At 46.8% G+C, this 18,022-nt stretch overlaps 1 protein-coding gene across 2 annotated transcripts in view; it reads left to right on the forward strand.

Annotated features, from left to right (window-relative positions):
* The window catches only part of LOC147885703 (copper-transporting ATPase PAA2, chloroplastic), an 87,463-nt gene that overhangs the window by 47,409 nt on the left and 22,032 nt on the right, over positions 1–18,022 (forward strand). For both annotated transcript variants that reach the window (XR_015543390.1, XM_087396057.1), the window contains exon 15: positions 2,399–2,530. Coding sequence is in view for 1 of the 2 variants with exons in the window: in XM_087396057.1 (XP_087252183.1) it covers positions 2,399–2,530 (132 nt within the window). In the remaining variant the exon portion in view is untranslated. The remainder of the gene's footprint in view (positions 1–2,398; positions 2,531–18,022) is intronic.

The following is an 18,022-nucleotide window of genomic DNA, read 5'->3' on the forward strand; positions in this document are numbered from 1 at the left end:
AATGTGAAAGCAAAAAAGCAAATCAGCAAGCATCATGTGCCATGACATCAATGCTATCAACCATATCATTTGCAAAGTGCGTAGAAGCTGCTATACTATGTTTCCCTTTGACAATGTCAGTCCATAGGGCACCAACCGCAATAACATCACAAGATGTAGCAGTGGAACCAGATGCAACTTCACACTCATCCCATGCTCTTGATATTGGAGACCTCATAGGAGCTGATGTTGGTCTTTTAGGGTTTTGTTCTCCATCTGACTAAACCTTTTCGTTTTTCTTTGCTTGACTATTTTCTTTGACGTTGTGCATGTGTTGAAGCTGAGGCCCAGTGGGAGATACAATAACCATTTTACCTTTTCCTTTCCCATTCTGCACCGTAGTATTCACTTTATTGGGAGGGGCAATCGAATTGCCCACTGGGGGAGGTTGATGCAATAAAAGAGGACACTGTGCAGACACCTGTCCAAATTTGTGACATCTGTAGCATGCACATGTAAATACACCACATTTGGGTTCAAAATACTTAGCTCCCATATTCACGTTTTCAACCTCGATAGCAATAGAGGGTATAATAGGCTGTACGGACGGGAAATCATGTACGGACGGAGAATCCTATATGGAGAGGGATTCATGTACGGACGGAGAATCCTGTACAGATTTTGTAAGTACGGATGGAGCAGGTGGAGTAGGTATGGATGAAGCAGGTATGATCGATTGTACCACGTGTACTTGTACGGAGGGTTGTACAAAGGGCTGGATAGGAAGCGGAAGTTGTACAAGATGATGTAAGGAGCACGTGAGCTGAACCAAAGGCTGTACAAAGAACTTCAAGGGTCGAGGGGGCTGTACGGAATTTCGTACAGCTGACGGCGGCTATACGGATGACGATGAAGATTGCAAGGAGGAAGACGGGGGCTATAAGGACAAAACCAAGGAGGGAATAGAGGTTGTTGGAGCAGAGGAGGAGGAGGTCTCCATTGCTCACCACACCACACCACACACACACACACACACACACACACACAACACACACTTTTTTTTTTACAGTGAAATCTTATAAATCTGTGTGGGAAACCTCAAAAGAGGTAAAAACCCACCAATAAGTACAAGGAAAAAATCTACTAGTAATGCCTCATAGCAAAAGTCATGAGGCAGCCAAGTAAAAAGTTACATATCAAGCACAGCATCCTCCAGCTTCAAATTGTTGCTCTGTAAAAACTGACGCAGTGATGAAACCACACCATCAATAAAAACAAGTTGTTTTTTGCCCTAGTGATTCTTCTTGATATAGGTTGGTACCCGAAATTTCTGAATCACAGGGTTAAAAACCTGTTTACAGAAGGGGATGGTACAAGGTTACCGGTGAGAGACGAAGATGCTGATGGAAGACGGAACTGAAATGAAACGAAGCCTATAGATGCAGATATCGACGCACACACACGCAGGGCTGGAGCGAATTCACCACACACACACACACACACACACTCACACACAACACTCACACGTTTACATGCTCTCAAACACCTGGGTGAAAGACACACTTTTTTTTTTTTTGGGTAAAATCCATTGTATTTATATGCTCATAAATTTACAATATGGGAGGTCTCCCACACACTAGCAAAGAACTCCGAAAGAGAGCCCAATAGAAGAACTCAAAAACAAGTAGAGAACACTTCAAGGCAAGTAGCATCCAAATCCCTTGCAGCAATACTGTCATGTAAAGACTGCTTAAGGGACATTCTGAAGAAAATATATGCCTGAGGAAACTGTTGACCCATCCTAGAGTGCAGTCTCTGTGTCCAGATGGTCCATAATACCCAAAAGCGAGTCCAATGAAAGACACATTACTCCTTTTCCTGGGTGAAAGACACACACACACACACACACACACACATGCACACAAAATCACGCACTCATGCACATACACACACACGAGAGTAAGAGGATAGAGGATTGTAGAGCCCAAGGAGTTCTAGATTTCTGAACTACCTATATACTTTTAGTTTCTGCTTATTGATTGGAAATGTAATATTTGAGAATAGTAGGTCAAGTGAAAAAGGTTAAGCATGGTAGTTTGTTAGAAATTGATGTTGACAGTGTACGATGGATTAAAGACAGCACATTATCAAGGTTTATAGAAGTGTGTTAAAGGTCGATTTTTGTTTGGAAATAATAATGGATGTAGGGTTGTCTTATATTGAAGTGGCCTTTTATTGATACTAAGAAATTAAGTGTCAGTTTCAAGGAGGGAATGAATTTTAATCCAGAACCCTATGTCTTGTGCACATACTAATATGTTAAAGTATCCTTCAGGTGTAGAGAAAGCTGGTTTGTCTAGCCTAGCGTGCCACATTTGTTTGTTTGCTCAAATTTGGTTCCGTTTGTCAATGTGGCAAGGTAGGAGATGGTGTGAACGATGCACCAGCACTGGCTGTTGCTGATGTGGGGATGGCTTTGAAGATGCAAAAGGGAAAAGATGCTGCATCAGATGCAGCATCTGTTATTCTTCTTGGCAACTGTTTGTCTCAGGTATGTGTACTGCCTTATATATTTCGGGAATTTCTTGGCAATTGATATGTAGGGAATGTAGATAGAAACTCTTAGACACATTTTGCTACAGCTGCTCTTTTGTTATTGTGGATGAGAGGCTTCAATCTGTATTGAATCTAAACCCTTGTGCACGTATGGTCTTCAATCAGGAAGGCATTGTGAACAGCATTTCAGGTTTCATATGTTCAAATCTATTTGTTGTCTTGGCAACATTTCTAAGTCGTAAATTTTAAAATAATTCCTTTTTGGTAACTGTTTATACAAGTGAGGAGTTCCTTGCAGCCTTCTCACCCCTCTTTTATCATTCTCCTCTGGTTCGTTTCCTTGCATACCTACCCTCAGTCCTACGATCCTCTTGTCTCCCTCCACAGCCTCATGCTCACAATGCATGCCACTATGTAACAGCCAAAACCTCTTACCATTTGATTGTGAACCTGCACTAAGCTGTGGACAACAAAACACAAACAAGAGAGAGCTCCACCCTGCCAAACACGGTTCACCCAAACAAACATATTCACATCTCGAATACACAAGCCTAGAAGCATCCCCTAGATGCTAGATACCCCTCACACTTGGGATCTTGCCAAGTTTGCATCCCATATGCACTTGCCATATCAGCCATTTATGTCCTTTCTGAGACCCATATATGATAACGTGTGTTCTTATTTACTCCTAGGCATTTAACCCCAATAAGATCATTATGGACACCGGCATGCGTAGGGAAAATTCTAGGGATATCTACTCTTCTCATGTGCCCTCACCAAGCACCTTGACAGAACTTTGTCTTTGACCATTAGTTTGACTCTATGACCCGCATACCAAACATAAATCGCACCATGGATTCATTCCTTAAACTATACTACTATGTATAACAATAAAGACACCTACACTACATAAAACCATTTCATGGTCCCTCTAAAGAATTTTGCTGATTGATGCTTTTGAAATCATGTCACGAACATAATATTCCTTCTCCTTGAAGAATCTGCGTCCTAGATTATAAAATATGGGAATTTTCTCTTATTTTGGTGGACGGATTCCCAGGTAGCCTCTGATAGAGGAAGTCTAAGCAAGCTAATAGCACCATAGGTATTACATCATCTATTAATGCTTAACATCTTGAGAAATTATCCATGGGTAGCTTAAAGGCTTCATGCTTGTTTTTCTAGTGCTTTCTTTGACAAGCGATTGTGGCTGTTTGGTTTTCATCTGGTAAGGCAAGGATATGATCTACCTTTTATTTGGGTTTGCTATTGTGCAATATGGACTCTATGGAAGGATTGTAACCATCGAGTCTTTGGTGATCCCCCTTTGGCTAAGTATCAGTTCTTTTGGGCATCCTTAAGGAAATCGTTATATGATTGTGTACAAGCGCGAGATCGCCTTCTTGTCATATAATGATATCTTTTGATACTTGTATCTACCTGTCCCTTTTCTTCGGACTGCTCTTTGTAATATAATGACAACTTGATTTCACAAAAAAAAGTGTGTGTGTGTGTGTGTTTTAAAAGCCCCCCGCTATGTATGAAAGATGTACTCATTTCCCTACACTAGGAAAATCACTATGAATAAGAGAAAGCTGTAAATGCAATGCAAACAACACCAAAATTAACTACAATGGAAAGACAAGAAAGCTCCTTGAAAATGGTATGCTTCCCTTCAAATCTTGTGCATACCTACTGACATACATGTTCGCAGTCACAACATGCCTAGCGTCGTCCTCACTTCAACAAATAATCAATAACGACCAGCTTTGATTGGACCAGCCTATTGCATAACAACCTTTGACCACTCCAATCATCACCTTAGCTTGATAGATAGCAAACCACAATCAACGTGGGTTATTCCTTAGGTGCTTTGTATAGTTCGAAGATTTTTTGATTAACAAAATGCCAAACCAACAAGCCAGCCCACCATGAGGAGACGACAAATCTCCCAAGCAACTTTGACACACCAACTTTAGTGATTAAACAACCCTTTGCTCAATTGAATCATTAGATGAAATTGCATGGATGCTACTATTCTGCATGCTCCTTCCGAGCTGGATAGTAGTTCAAGATGGCAGAGTACCAACATTTGACCCAAGGCTTCAAGAGCTGCACTCTTTAGGTTAGGGCCAGCTGGCACCATCTAAGCTCCTCTCTGCTTTTGTCGAGCAAGTTGTCCTCGTAATGGGAGGTCCTTTGTTAGTGACTTGGATATTCCCAATGTAGTGCGCCCCATTCCAACTGTGGGGAGGGCCACACCCTCCCTGGTTTTGCCTATGACTTAGAGAATGGGCACTCCACTTTAGCTTTTGCAACGTAATGTATTTACCATTCTAGTGAATTGTGGAGACTTCTTAGGGTTTGTTCTCTCAAATTTAGGCAGCCCTCTTAAGCCAATCGACTTCAGCAACAAGTTGATCTTTTTTCTTGTGTGGACTTTCCATCTCTTACGCCAAGAGGTTAGGTGCACATGGACAGGGTGCTTGCATCACTAGGTCTGGGAAGCAATTCTAGGCTTTCTCATCTTGCCGATAACGATTGTTAGCTAGAACATTTAGGGTCTAGGCAGTGTTTCTCATCGTAGATGTTGACGGCAGCTGATCCATAATTAGCTACATCCAGCTATTTAAGGTGGGCCTTTATATATTTTTTCTCTTCAAAAGCACAACTAGAAGATGCCATATGCTAGAAATTGGGCAAACTTCTGTTTGGTTGCTCTTGTGGTTTCACACTAGAGTGGAGACATGCAGTTTAGTTTTAGATTCTATTCGTCCTTTAGATATTGGGCATGGTGTTATCATCCTTCTAGAGCTCAATGGATTATTATCATGCTTGATGGATGCAAATTTTGGTTTTCTTAATTTTCAGTAACAGGGGCGAACATATTGTATTTGGAAAGAACTACTAAAACTTCTTTAAACGAGAAACATGAAACACTGGGTGCACCTTACAACCCTGTGGTAATTCCAATTTATAGGCCACCTTGCCTATTCTTTTAAGAATTAACCACGGCCCACAATATCAGGATGATAATTTAGCACACTTTCTTGCAGTCGAAGACTTAAGAGTGTGAAGGAATTTTGAGAAAAACTTTTTCTCCTTCCTTAAATTCTATAAAAGATCTATTTTCATCCGCAGACGCCTTGGCTCTATCCATAGCTAGTTGGATGTTCGCTCTCGCAAGTGCTAGCATCTCCCGCATCTGAACTACGTAGTTCACGACACTAGGCACTTTTTGAGGTATCCCAACCGTAATTGGATTTGCTGATCTATAACCATCGTTCAGCTCGAGCGGACTCATTCCTATAGAGAAATGTTTTCTATCATTGTAGGCAAATTCCAATAGTGGTAGCCAATTATCGATGCATGTTACCTCAATGAAACATATGCTCTAAGCATATCCTCTAAAGTCTGGTTGACTATTTCCATTTTAGGATGATCCAACTATGGAGGTGTTCAGGGCTGCACACAAGAGGTTGGAGGAGAGCTATTGAAGGACTAAAGGTTGGGAGAGCTGAATGTGGAATGAGGGCATGGATGGCCCCTATTTATAGGGCTGGAGGGCTGAGCCAACCTGCCCAAACTGGTTGGCTTTTCAATCGGCTATTTGGGGCTGGTTGGTTGGGCACTTGGCCCCATAAATGCAGCTCTTGGCCCCATAAAAAGGTGGCCTAGGGAGGGGTGTAGGGCAGCCTATAAAGCAGCCCTTCCCCATCCCATTTCCTTGACTTGTTCCAGCCCTGAGGGGGCCCAAAAGGGCCCCTATCCTAGGATGGACCTAGACCTATCTCTAATCCTAAGATGGGAACACTGCCCTACTATTCTCTAGTGGGTACCACTGAACAAGGACTGATCTGTCTTGACCTAAAGCTGAGAGACTGACTTACGTAGCTTGGGCTTGATTGTCCCTAGACAAGGGCTCACAAAGAGGTCACAACATATGATAAAATATCCTATTAACACATGTGTCGATGTAGGCAGTGTGTCACATTGCAATTGCAGGGATGCATGTGACAACATCCCTGTCTGACACTATGAATGTGGGGTAGTCCATGCAAACCAAATATATGTTTGATAAACAAATCCGCTACTTGCGGGGCACTAATAGACTACCTAGTCAGAATGAAGTAAGCCATCTTAGTAAGAGGATCATATCCACCTTGTGTCGTAGGTGGACCAACTATAAAGTCCATGGAAATGCTCTCCCATCTACCTAATGGTATTTTCAAGGGCGGTAAAGGCCATGTGACTTCACCCGCTTTGCCTTGCTCACTTGACACAAAAAACAATGTGTCACATATTCATGAATATGCTTTTTCATTTTTGGCCAAAAGAAATCTTGCTTCGTGGACCAACTATAAAGTCCATGGAAATGCTCTCCCATCTACCTAATGGTATTTTCAAGGGCTGTAAAGGCCATGTGACTTCACCCGCTTTGCCTTGCTCACTTGACACAATAAACAATGTGTCACATATTCATGAATATGCTTTTTCATTTTTGGCCAAAAGAAATCTTGCTTCACAAGATCACACGTCTTCTCGACACCTAGATGTGCGGCACACGGCTATCATGGCACTGTTGAATGACCCTCTGCCTAAGATGATTCTGATTAGGTACTACTACCTTGTCATTTTGTTTCAACATACTATCTGCTAAGGTACATCTTGCATAGGTTTGTTCTCTTGTGGATGCTAGGTCATCCTTTTCCTCGGGTTTAATCACATAAGCCTTAGGCTAAAGGCTTTGGATGAACTCGTCTACTATATGAGTTTCTCTAATCTTAGAGCACTTCTAATACCGTGAAACTCATATTGTGCATAATGCACGACAACGCATCAACAACTTTATTTTCCTTTCCTCTTCGGTACCAAATCGTCATGTTAAACTCCAGCATGAGTTCTGTCCACCTAGCTTCGCGGCCTCTCAAGTCAGGTTGTTTACAAAAATGTATCAAAGTATCATGGTCTACATCCACGTAGAACTCTGAACCATACGAATAATGCTTCCATGTTTTCAAAGCATGGATAACAGTGTATAACTCTACTTCATGAGTTGGCCATTTCTCTGAGAGGAAGAAAGCTTCTTTCTTTCAAAGGCTATTGGCCTTTCCTTTTGGAGGAGAATTGCTTCTACTGCAATGTCACTTGCATATGTTTCTATGAAAAAAGGGTTTCTAGGAATCAATAATTTGTAACATCGGACCGGAGACGACAGCTTGCTTTACGGCGTTAAAACTCTCTTGTTGATTTTGTCCCACACAAAAGGTACTTTTCCAGAGGTCAAGTCAGTCAAAGGCAATACTATCTCAGAATATCCTTTGATATGCCTTTGATAAAATTGAATGAATCCGCAAAAATGATCACAAAGTGGTCAAACTTTGAGGGATAGGCCAAGTCAGTGTCACAGCCACTTTCTTTGGATCAATTTCCACCCCATCAAGAGCAATAATGAACCCCAAATATTCAAGTCTTACCATGCACAACACAATTTTCTTTTTATTTACATACAGACTAGCTTTCCTCAAAGTACCAAACGCTTTTCTTAAGTGTTCACGTTGTTCAGCAATACTTTTGCTGAAAACAAGGATATCATCAATAAAATATACTACAAACTACCCGATATACAGGCGTAGTGAATCGTTCATAAGCATGACGAATGTAGCTGGAGCATTGGTAAGTCCAAACGACATTACCAAAAACTCGTAATGTCCAAACCTGCTTCTAAAAGCGGTTTTATGCACATCCTCAACTCTAATCTGGATCTGATGGTAGCCACAATGAAGAGATCTTACTGAAAATTTTAGCTCCATGTAATGCATCTAGCAAGTCGTCAATCCAAGCTATCAAATATCTGTGCTTAACAATGATATTGTTCAGTGCTCTGTAATCTATACAGAGACGGAAAGTATCGTCTTTCTTTTTCTTCAATATCAGTGGCGAAGCCAAAGGTGAGAAACTAGGCTGAATCTGCCCTAGCTTGAAGTATTCGTCTAGTTGCCTGTGCACCTTAGCTTCTTCATTAAAACTGAACCCATCAGGAGGCCTATTTACAGGTTCTGCCCTCGGGATAAGTTTAATCTATGTTGAACATTCCGTTGTGGAGGTAAACCATAAGACAACTCATCCCTAAAACAATTAGAGAACTCCTCTGCAATCTTATAAGCCAACTTGTCTCTCTCCCCATCTTGGGTAGCGTAAGTGCTAGTCAATGGACCGTCAATCGACTCTACCGATGCTAAACAAAGAAACAAAAACTCTTCCTGAGTTTTGTGAACTTCCATTATGGAAACTAACGGTTTCTAAGGCAGATCCTTTTCACCTGGTAAAACATATAGCACATCGTTCATCTTGAACCGATAAATGTGCTTTTTCCAATGAATGGCTGGATTCTTCTTAGAATGCCAAGCCTTTCCAAGGGCTATATCTACGCTGTGTGAAGATTTTTGGAAACCCCAAACTCATCTTGTACATATGTACATGTGTGATGTTCAACTTGTGTGTGTGCTTGATGGTGTTCAATCAGATCTTGTGTAAGCAGCTTTCGAGATTGATCTCCACCCTCAATTATCATCCTCCATCCTAGCCCTCCATTATGCACCTCCATCTTAGCCAGTGATCTTGATCTAGATCAAGGGTCCACATTAAAAGGTGCCTACCACTTTTTAACCTAGCCTCCCCAAAGTCAAAATAAGTAATTTGGAGCCCACCAAAGTGCATCCACCATCCACTAAAGCCATCCTAGGTCTTTCATCTAATCACCATCCACCAAATTAAAGGTACCCATGTTAGTTTAATAAGATGCAATAACACCAAGTCAAAATATTTATGCCATAATGTCTGAGAGTCCTACCAGGTTTCATCTTGTTTTGACCATCGATGCTTAACATATAGAGAAAGACTATGATATCAATTTTTAATTTTGAATGTTGTATCGTAAATTCTAAACCATAAACCCACTCTCCAAACTCTCCCTCCAACGTATATTCTCGGCTTCCCTCCAGAACCATGCCCAGTGTAATCACGTCACCATAGCTGCCCTCTTCACGTACCTGCTAGCTCGTCAGCTAGAAGTATTCCCCTTCCATCACGTAGCCACGTTGCATGCATACCTTTCTTGATTATAACCACATCCCCTTTCATTAGCCACCTCATGCTTACATTTTACCACTCTCAAAGTTCCCCCCAAATTCATACACCAAGACACTTAAAGCACATATTCCAACTTTAGGCTCCATATAACCACACATCCATGACACCCACACAGAGTACGTGAGATCTCCCATGTCTTCACCACAAAACGGAATTCCACTCATGACACTATGAACACTTCATAAAGGACTACTATGACGGACATATGTCACCCACGATAAACACCGTCACACGGGATACCATCGCCACAGCACGGGCCAGGAGTCCCTTGGATAAATGGATCCTGGGAGGATCTTGGACGACAGAGGGTGTGTGCTCTGTGGTGAGCAGGAGAGGCTTGTAGTGGAGGGAAGGAGAACCGTGAGCAGAGGAGGTCCATTGTTGCTTTAGAGGGAGCTATGGGATTCAGCTTAGGCGTCGGCTATGCGGCTGGCAGGATCTCAAATGACAGGATGTATGCTCCGTGAGCAGGAGAAGTGGTGATCTCGACCATGCATGTGGCTCTTGTTAGAGGAAGAGGGCGACTGTGGGAGCGCCTCACTGGTATCCAACAGGAGGAGATCGTCAGAGCTATACGGGGGAGCTGCTGGAATTGGTGTGGCTTGACGATTGTGTGGGTTGGGAGTACAGGAGACGATGGAGGGCATACAATGTGAGCATGAGAGAAACTATGAAGAAGTATCATCGTGTGAAGGATAGACGGAAGCGGGGGTGGTGCAGGCGAGAGTATGAGCTGGCTGAAGGTGTCGAATGGGTATGCAACTGCTTTGAGGTCGAGGGCAGAAAGGCCTTTGGTTAGGTGGGTGCCGGGTGCTAGCTGCAGAGACCATGGCTATTGGGAACTCCAAGGATAGTGAGCTGCTGGGGAACCTAGTGAAGAAGGAGATGGCAAAGCACGAAGGGCACCTCACAAATAGTTATGCTACGCTAGTGCTGCTGGAAACTCAAACTCGGTGCCTTAGCTTGTGAGAAAGAGGATGTCAACGATGGATGGTACAGAATGGAGAGGAAAGTCCATCTCTTGTTCCCCTTCACATTCGTGACGCTTGAATGATTCTGTGAGGATGTTTCTTTTTGTTCACTTTCATAATCAGAGGAGCTCTTTTGCATTGTATCACCATGTAGATGGTGCAGCGTGGCAAAACGTGAATCAAGTGGGTTCAGGATTGGATAGAAGGAGGAAATGATTGAGCAAGATTTGCAGACTGAGAAGAGAGGAGGAGGTTGATGACTTGGTGGCTCGTTTCTTAGTTTGGATACTTTATCAATAACTTGTGAGGTTCTATACTTGATACGAAGCAAGGGAGATGCCCAAGCAGAGAGGCCTTGCTAGGCGGGATATCAAGATCTCCAAGGGTGGCGAGCTGTGATATGGGAGCTTAGTGCACCTCAGACTTCCGTGAGTCCATAAGGAGCGTGTGAGTGGTAAATAATATTGCCAATGGATTGCTGGCAATTCAGTGGATAAATGAGAAGGCAGGAAAGAAGATGTAGTACTGGCTGTGATGAACTCAAAGGATAGCAAGCTATTGTAGGAGAGCTTGGTTCACTCCAGACTCAAAGAATTTTGATGAGAGCTCATGGATAGCAAACAGCTTATATATGAGATGTGTGAAGGCCTTAAATGGTGTTGCATAGTGAATAGTTGTAGTTGTGGAGTACACTGATATAGATGAATTTATGTTTCATGGGTCATCTATTTGTTTTCTGAGCTTGATCTGAGTCTGTAGGAGAGCTTGTCTTAATCCACTAGGTTCTTTTTGAGTTTTTTTAAGCTTTCAGTGGAAATGTGGCCAGAGTATGAGTTGTATCCGGAGGTGTGTAGAGACAAGGAGTTTCAATGAAAGCCTTTTACCTTCTGATGGTGTTGTTCACTTGATTTAAATGTGGATGAGGGTGGCTGTGAAGGCGGCTTAGGCTCTACTGCTTTTGTCCATCCACGTTTTGGTGCCTCCACGGAGGACTGTGCACTTCAGTTTACAAGTGTGAAGCTGCGTAGTCAGTTGTAGTGTTGAAGAGCTGAGAGAGATGGCACAGGACTTTCCAGAGTTTTGGGGGTTGGCATATGAAAATGCAACCAGATTCCTGGAAAGGATGGAATTTACAGCACTTATGAAAGATAGGGCAACCCCTGAGATTTTGTTTCAGATCATGAATTATTGCTTGCAGGGAGATGCAAAAGCATGGCTATAGACTCAAGTTGCTACCTTCAGGACTGCTCACCCTCAGCAGCAAAATCCGGAGTATACAGTGGTGAGAGCAGCTTTCCTTGCACAGTTTGCACAATCCAGGAGCCCTAATGAAGTTTGGAAAGAGCTGTGTAAAGTGAGACAAGAGGAGCAAGAGGTTTTTTTTTTTTCGCAAAAAGTAGTGCTAGTTATATTACTTGAAAAACGAGAGTACGAGAAGGCCTAAAGGCCAGCGGGCTGTAATCACAAAACGGATACAGCCTGGGGTAAACAAAAATAATTACAAGCCTCTCAGGGCATAATCATTTGAGTGTGGACAAACAGCCACAGTGGGGGCGAGTAATGCCACTGAAGACTCTGAGCAGAGTGCTGGAAGAAAAGCTCCTGATGGTCCCAGTCGAAAAGGAAGCGCCGTCTCTTCTCTTTCCCTGCCCGGGAGTCCCCCTGACTGTGATCCCACTGACCCTTGAGGGTGTGAATGATCGTGCTCTAGATGTCCGCTAGGGTCTGGGTAGCGGAAGAAGCCTGATCTCCTAGGGTCTGCGTGCATCTGGAGGTCCAGATATGCCAGCCTACAATACTCCCAATGATCTCCCAAACTGGGTGCCGAGTCATCGCTCCTGCATCTGTCTCTGTTAGATGCCAAGGGAAGCTTTCCATGTATGCCGAGGTGGCTTGCGTGACGAAGAAAACTGGATCCTACCGAGAGAACTCGTAAGCCAGGTGATGTCCCAACTTGGTGCTGCACCAACAAAAAGCTCCCCAAGTGACCGGTCTTAGCTCGGGTGCCGCCCTTGCTAAGATCCCCATGGCTCCCTTCCACATTGTCTGAGCATGCGAACAGCTCCAAAGGCAGTGCTTCAGCGATTCCTTCTCTTGAAAACACATCTGGCAGTGCCCCTCCTGCCCCATCTGCCTCAGCCAGCTCCCAACTGGTAGCCCCTTATGGACCACCATCCAAAGAAAGTAAGAGATCTTCCTCAGCCGCCAACTTGCCCATAGAGTCTTCCAGAATGTATGAAGAAAGACCAGAGATATCCCTTGGGCATACCATCTATGTGCCTGGGTGGGTAGCCTGCGGTGAAGAGCCCCAAGAGCACGCCTACCTGTACGCGTGCTATATGAGAAGAAGGGGGTAGGTTCTCTGAAGCCTCCAGTGGTGGCCAACGCCACTTCCCTGGGTCCCACTCCACCTCTGTCAAGGAACGGCCCTCCCAAATCCAGAGTCTCCAGTCTCGGGCCTGCACAACGAGGGGTTCCATATGCCATGCTTTCCGTTGCAGCCCTATAATGCGAAGGCGCTACCAGGGAAGCTGGGGGTCGATCACATCCTCACTACTCTGGAGGCGGCTACCATCGGTGACAGAGAAGAAATGAATCGAGGAGTCCGAGAAAAGGCCTGCAACCACCAAAGAAATGCCGCGAGGCGTGAACTGCCCTAGCCACCTCTTATCACCTGGGAGAAATTGTCTGGTGACTGTGGGAATTCTCCAACCTGTAGGAATGGCAGCATCAATCTCCGCTCGTCGAGCCTGGATCCCTCATGCTGTACCTACTGCTGTTGCCAGCTCGTCTGGGCCCAACTGGCTATAGACGTCCCTCCAAACTTGGAGCGAGTGCGCAGGCCCACACGCCCAGAGTGCCCATGGGATATGGGACCTCTCTCCAAGCTGGTGACCTGTATCATCTGTCACCTGGCTGCTCCAAATAAGGGGCTGTCTGTCCATCTCCTCTTGGCAGCTGGGGGGGACCTAGGAGAGGCTGTGCTGCAGCTTCCTCCAGACCGAGAGGAGACTGCGGAGGAAGGGGGAGCGGGGCTGAGTCAGTGGGGCTAGGATGACTGGGGCATGGTCAGAAAGGGTCGTCCCTGGAACCACCCCTGACTCTCCACCTCTGCCTATCGCCCAATCACTTACATAGAAACGGTCCAACTACTCCAGAAGTCTGCCTCCCTCCCTCCTGTAACCCCAAGAGAAGTCCAAGCTCCCTGGCCACTTGCAAAAGGAGGGCTCTCTCCAGCTGTCCCGACCTCCCACGGCGAACAAGAAGGAGTCCCATCCCGACTGCTCCGCCTGAGCTATACCGAGGAACTCTGGGCCCCGTCCCTGCTAATCCTCTAGAGCCTCAAGGTTGTTGAAATCCCCACCTACAATCCAAGAATCCATCTCTGGCAATGAGTCTATCAGGGAGCTCCAGAAAGCGGCTCTCTGTCTCAGGTCGGTCGGGGCATAGATATTGAGGATGCTGATGCGGGATCCCTCAATATTTAGGCCCACCCAAAGCGCTCGTCCTGGGATTAAGGTGCCAAAACCACACACATGCTGTACAAGAGAAGCGTCGATGGAGGTACAGACACCTCCGCTCCTCCCCTGCTCGCCAATCGACGGTTCCCAGTAGGTGTGGGAGCGCCCTGTGAGGACCTTCCCACACTTACTAGTCTGAGAAGCTGAAAGCTTGTGTTCCTGTAATAGGAGCACATCTACCCTTCTCACCAAAGCTGGCTGGAGCTCCTGTCTGAGCACCATCTTCCTGGGGTTGCGGGTTCCAAATGAGTGGAACCCGTTGACGTTCCAAGAGATAATGCGTATACTCATGAAGAGGAGAGATGGGCCGCAAACAGTTGTCTGCTTGCGGTCGATGTCGAGGTGGTCGGAGGATGTCCTGTGTGCAGACGAAGGCGCTTCTGTGAGGGTTTCGAGGGAGAGGCCGGATCATCGGACCCATCCTCTAAAACCTTCAGCAGGGGGGAAAGGCCCTTCGTCCCATGGTGGTAAGCTCTCTCCAACCAACTTGAAGCCTCCGCCAGAGAGAGACTGTAGAAGCCCGCTACCTCTGAGGTCCTCCAAGGGCGGAGCCCTTCTGCGTAGATCCACTCCAAAGGTGGTCGAATGATGACCAAAAGACGGAACTGTTTGGCGCTGCAGCGCCATCTCAGACGAACGTCTCCCTCCTTCCATTGCTGCTGAAGAAGCTCCGCTGCCCTGCTACCAATCCAGTCCTGTACCTGCTCCTGGGACTGATCACGAATCGTCTCCCAAACATTTTCATTCGTCCATTGCTCATTCCCGTCACTAGTGATAGTGAAGAAATAGCGGGGACCATCATGGGGGGCGAGGACGGACACCTTACCCTCCGCCCCCTTACGGAGGAAGAAGATGCTGATGTCTAGGCATGCAGGAAAGGAGCCAATATCACCTGCATCCAAGTAGTCCCAAGGTCCTGCTCGATAGAACTCCAAGGGTAGAGCTCTAGGAGCTGCCCTTGGGTGGGGGGGCGAAGATGAGGAGTCAGAACCAGAAAGAGGGGTGCTGGCCGCCGGACCAGCTGGAGTGGTGCTGGCCGTCTGAGGGGGAGGGCCTCTCCCCTCCAACGTGCTAGGGGGGGTAGGCGTGGAGAAGGTCTGTGCTAGCTTCGGGGCCGCAGGAGGAGGGAGGGGGTCCCGGCGGGATCATGCTCGAGGGAGGGGGGGGGGGGGGGGGGCTGAAACCAAAGGTGGTAGGGGGGGTCTTGGAGGGGGGGGAGGTAGGGGAACCGAGGAGGAGGGAGGAGGAGGGGGGGGGGTGGGGTGAAAGGTGAGGAGGAGTTTGGCTGACCTTCTCCTTCCCCTTATCGGGCTGCTGCTGACTGGTGACCTCAGGAGTCTCCTGTTGGAGAGGGGGCTTTTTTGTTATTGTTTTGTTTCCTTTCCTTTTCCTTTTGACCTTAGTGCAACCTTCCTCCTCTGGAGGGGGTGTCGACTCCTGACGGGGGGGACCCTGAGCTGCTTGGCTGGGGGCCATCGGGGGTTCTGTCCTCGTGAAGCAAGGGCAAGAGCGCGCCTGGTGCCTGAAGCCGTGGCATCTCAGACACTGATCTGGGCGACCAGTGACCATCATGCGCTGCGTCACCACACCTGCGTCCGTCTCAATCTCAAACTCCGAGGGAATACTATGCGGATCTAAGACTGCCACTTTGACGGGTGGCACCCCTTGGGCTGCCGCCGCATCAATGAAGGTGTCTTGCATGAGCCAGCCAAAGTGCGCCCCCAAGTCCTTGATGATCGGGCGAAGCTCTATTGCAAGGCCTGGGAAGATGAGGGTGACTGGATGGCGGGGGATGCAGAAGCGGCATCGAAGTCCGCTACACTGAAACCCCTATACCATGGGACCATAAGGATGATCTTCCCACCCACAGAGGTAGGGGACCGTCTGACCATATCGCTCGTAGCCTGCGCCGAGGAGCGCTTGAGCCAAAAGATACCACGTCCCATGAGTGCGACCTCCTCAATGTGGCTGTCCTCAAGGTATAGGGTGGGCTGCAGCCAGTCCCTAATGTCTGCTCGTGAAGGGGCGTAGCCAATGACTCGTCCATATACGAAAGTCTGGGAAAAGTCATTTGCAGCCTGCTTCACCAAGGAGACCTGATGCTCTGTCAGTGTCACGCGATAGGCTGAAGGAGGGGGGGGGTCCATCTGGGCCACCGGTTCCAGGCTTAAGGCCGCCATATTGCACCGACAAACTGCGAAAGCTCCAAGCAAAGGGGAGGCGGAAAAAAAGAAAAAAAAGGAGATGGGGTGAAGAGGAGGTCAAAAGGAGGGGGAAGGGGGGGGTCGTGCAAAAGAAGGGCGGGGGGAAAAAGAAGCGGCAAGAAACGATGGCGAAGGAGGGGAAGGAAAGGAGGAGGGAGGGTGGCATAGGAGGAGGCGAGGGGAAAAGAGACGGTAGCAGGGAGGGAGAGAAGAGGCGAAGGAGGGGAAGGAAGGGAGGAGGGAGGGACGGGTGGGGTGGCAGCGCGGCGCGAAGGCGGAGAAGGGGAAGGAAGGGAGGAGGGATGGTGGCAGCGCGGGGCGAGGCGGAGGAGGAGAAGGAAGGAGAGGAGGAGGGAGGGTGGCAGCGCAGCACGAGGCGGAGGAGGGGAAGGAAGGGAAGGGGGGAGGGTGGCCGCGTGGTGCGAGGGAGGTAGACGGGAGCGGGGGGAGCTCGGAGCAATTGCAGGAGCTAACAAAGAGTCTAGTTTATGATCTTTTGAGGAGCAAGAGGTTGACCAGTACCTGATTCAGTTTGGGAGATTATGGAGTCTCTGGTGTGAAGCTCTTGTGCCGGAGGTGCCTCCTCAGATCATTAAGAGAGACCGCTTCATTTCGGGCTTGAAGCCTTCACTCCATTTGAAGGTGGAGCTGAGGAATATCGATAGCTTCGAGGATGTAGTCAGAGTGGCCAGGGAGAAGGAGTGGAAACTCAAGAGATTGAGGTAGTTGGGCATGCATGAAGAGCCCAAAACCCTGGTGAGCAGCCCAGAAATGATCAAGGCATATGCAGAGAGAGAGCCGGTGTCTGTTCGTGTGCAGGATGATTCCCTAAAAAAGGATTTGCATGAAGTTGTGGAGCTGATGAAAACACTCACAGCCTAAATTGGATGGAGAGTGCAGGAAGAGGCAGAGGTCAAAATAACAGGAGAGATGTATAGGCTGGAGGAGAAGGAAGTTCAGCTGGTGCAGGGAGAGGAAGAGGTTATATCAGCAATGTCCAATGCTGGAATTGTGGGGAGTGGGGACATATCAGCCCTCATTGTGATAAGCCAGCCAGGGCAAGGGGAGATGTCTATCCTGAGCAATAGAGAACAAATGATAGATCAAGCGACTATAGTATAGAGGTGAAATATCTGAATCAGCTCTCTACTAGTGGTATGAAATGGGAGGATAAGGGGAAAGGAAAGGCAATTAGCCTGATCAGAATGGAGACCATACCAGAGATTATGTCTGTACCCATGCAGTGTAATATGAGCTGTAGGCTGGAATCGGAAGAGGAACCTGAGGAGACAGTCACATACGAAGATACAGAAAGTGAGACAGAGGAAGAGAGCATCTCATCAGAGGAAGAGAGTCAGTTGTCTTCACTGCTGAAGGAACCGGATGCATATAGTATTGATGATGTAGGGGAGCTGGAAATCATTATACTTATCATGAATGGAGGCTTGTCAGTTGCTATGGAGGAGGGTGTTGCTCAACCAGATCTGTGTGAGGTGGCAGAGGAGAGCCTGCGAGAAGGGGTTGCTGCCACAGGTGGTAGAAAGGTTGAGAGCCCATTAAGGCAACTAAGGATAAGTCTGTGTGTGTAGTGGTAGATGATGATCATGCTGCAGTGTTGTGTGATGATGTGCATATGATG

The sequence above is a fragment of the Dipteris shenzhenensis genome, chromosome 25 (assembly GCF_047967505.1).
Source record: "Dipteris shenzhenensis isolate YYH24624 ecotype China chromosome 25, Dip_SZ_1.0, whole genome shotgun sequence".
In the NCBI taxonomy this organism is placed as follows: domain Eukaryota; kingdom Viridiplantae; phylum Streptophyta; class Polypodiopsida; order Gleicheniales; family Dipteridaceae; genus Dipteris; species Dipteris shenzhenensis.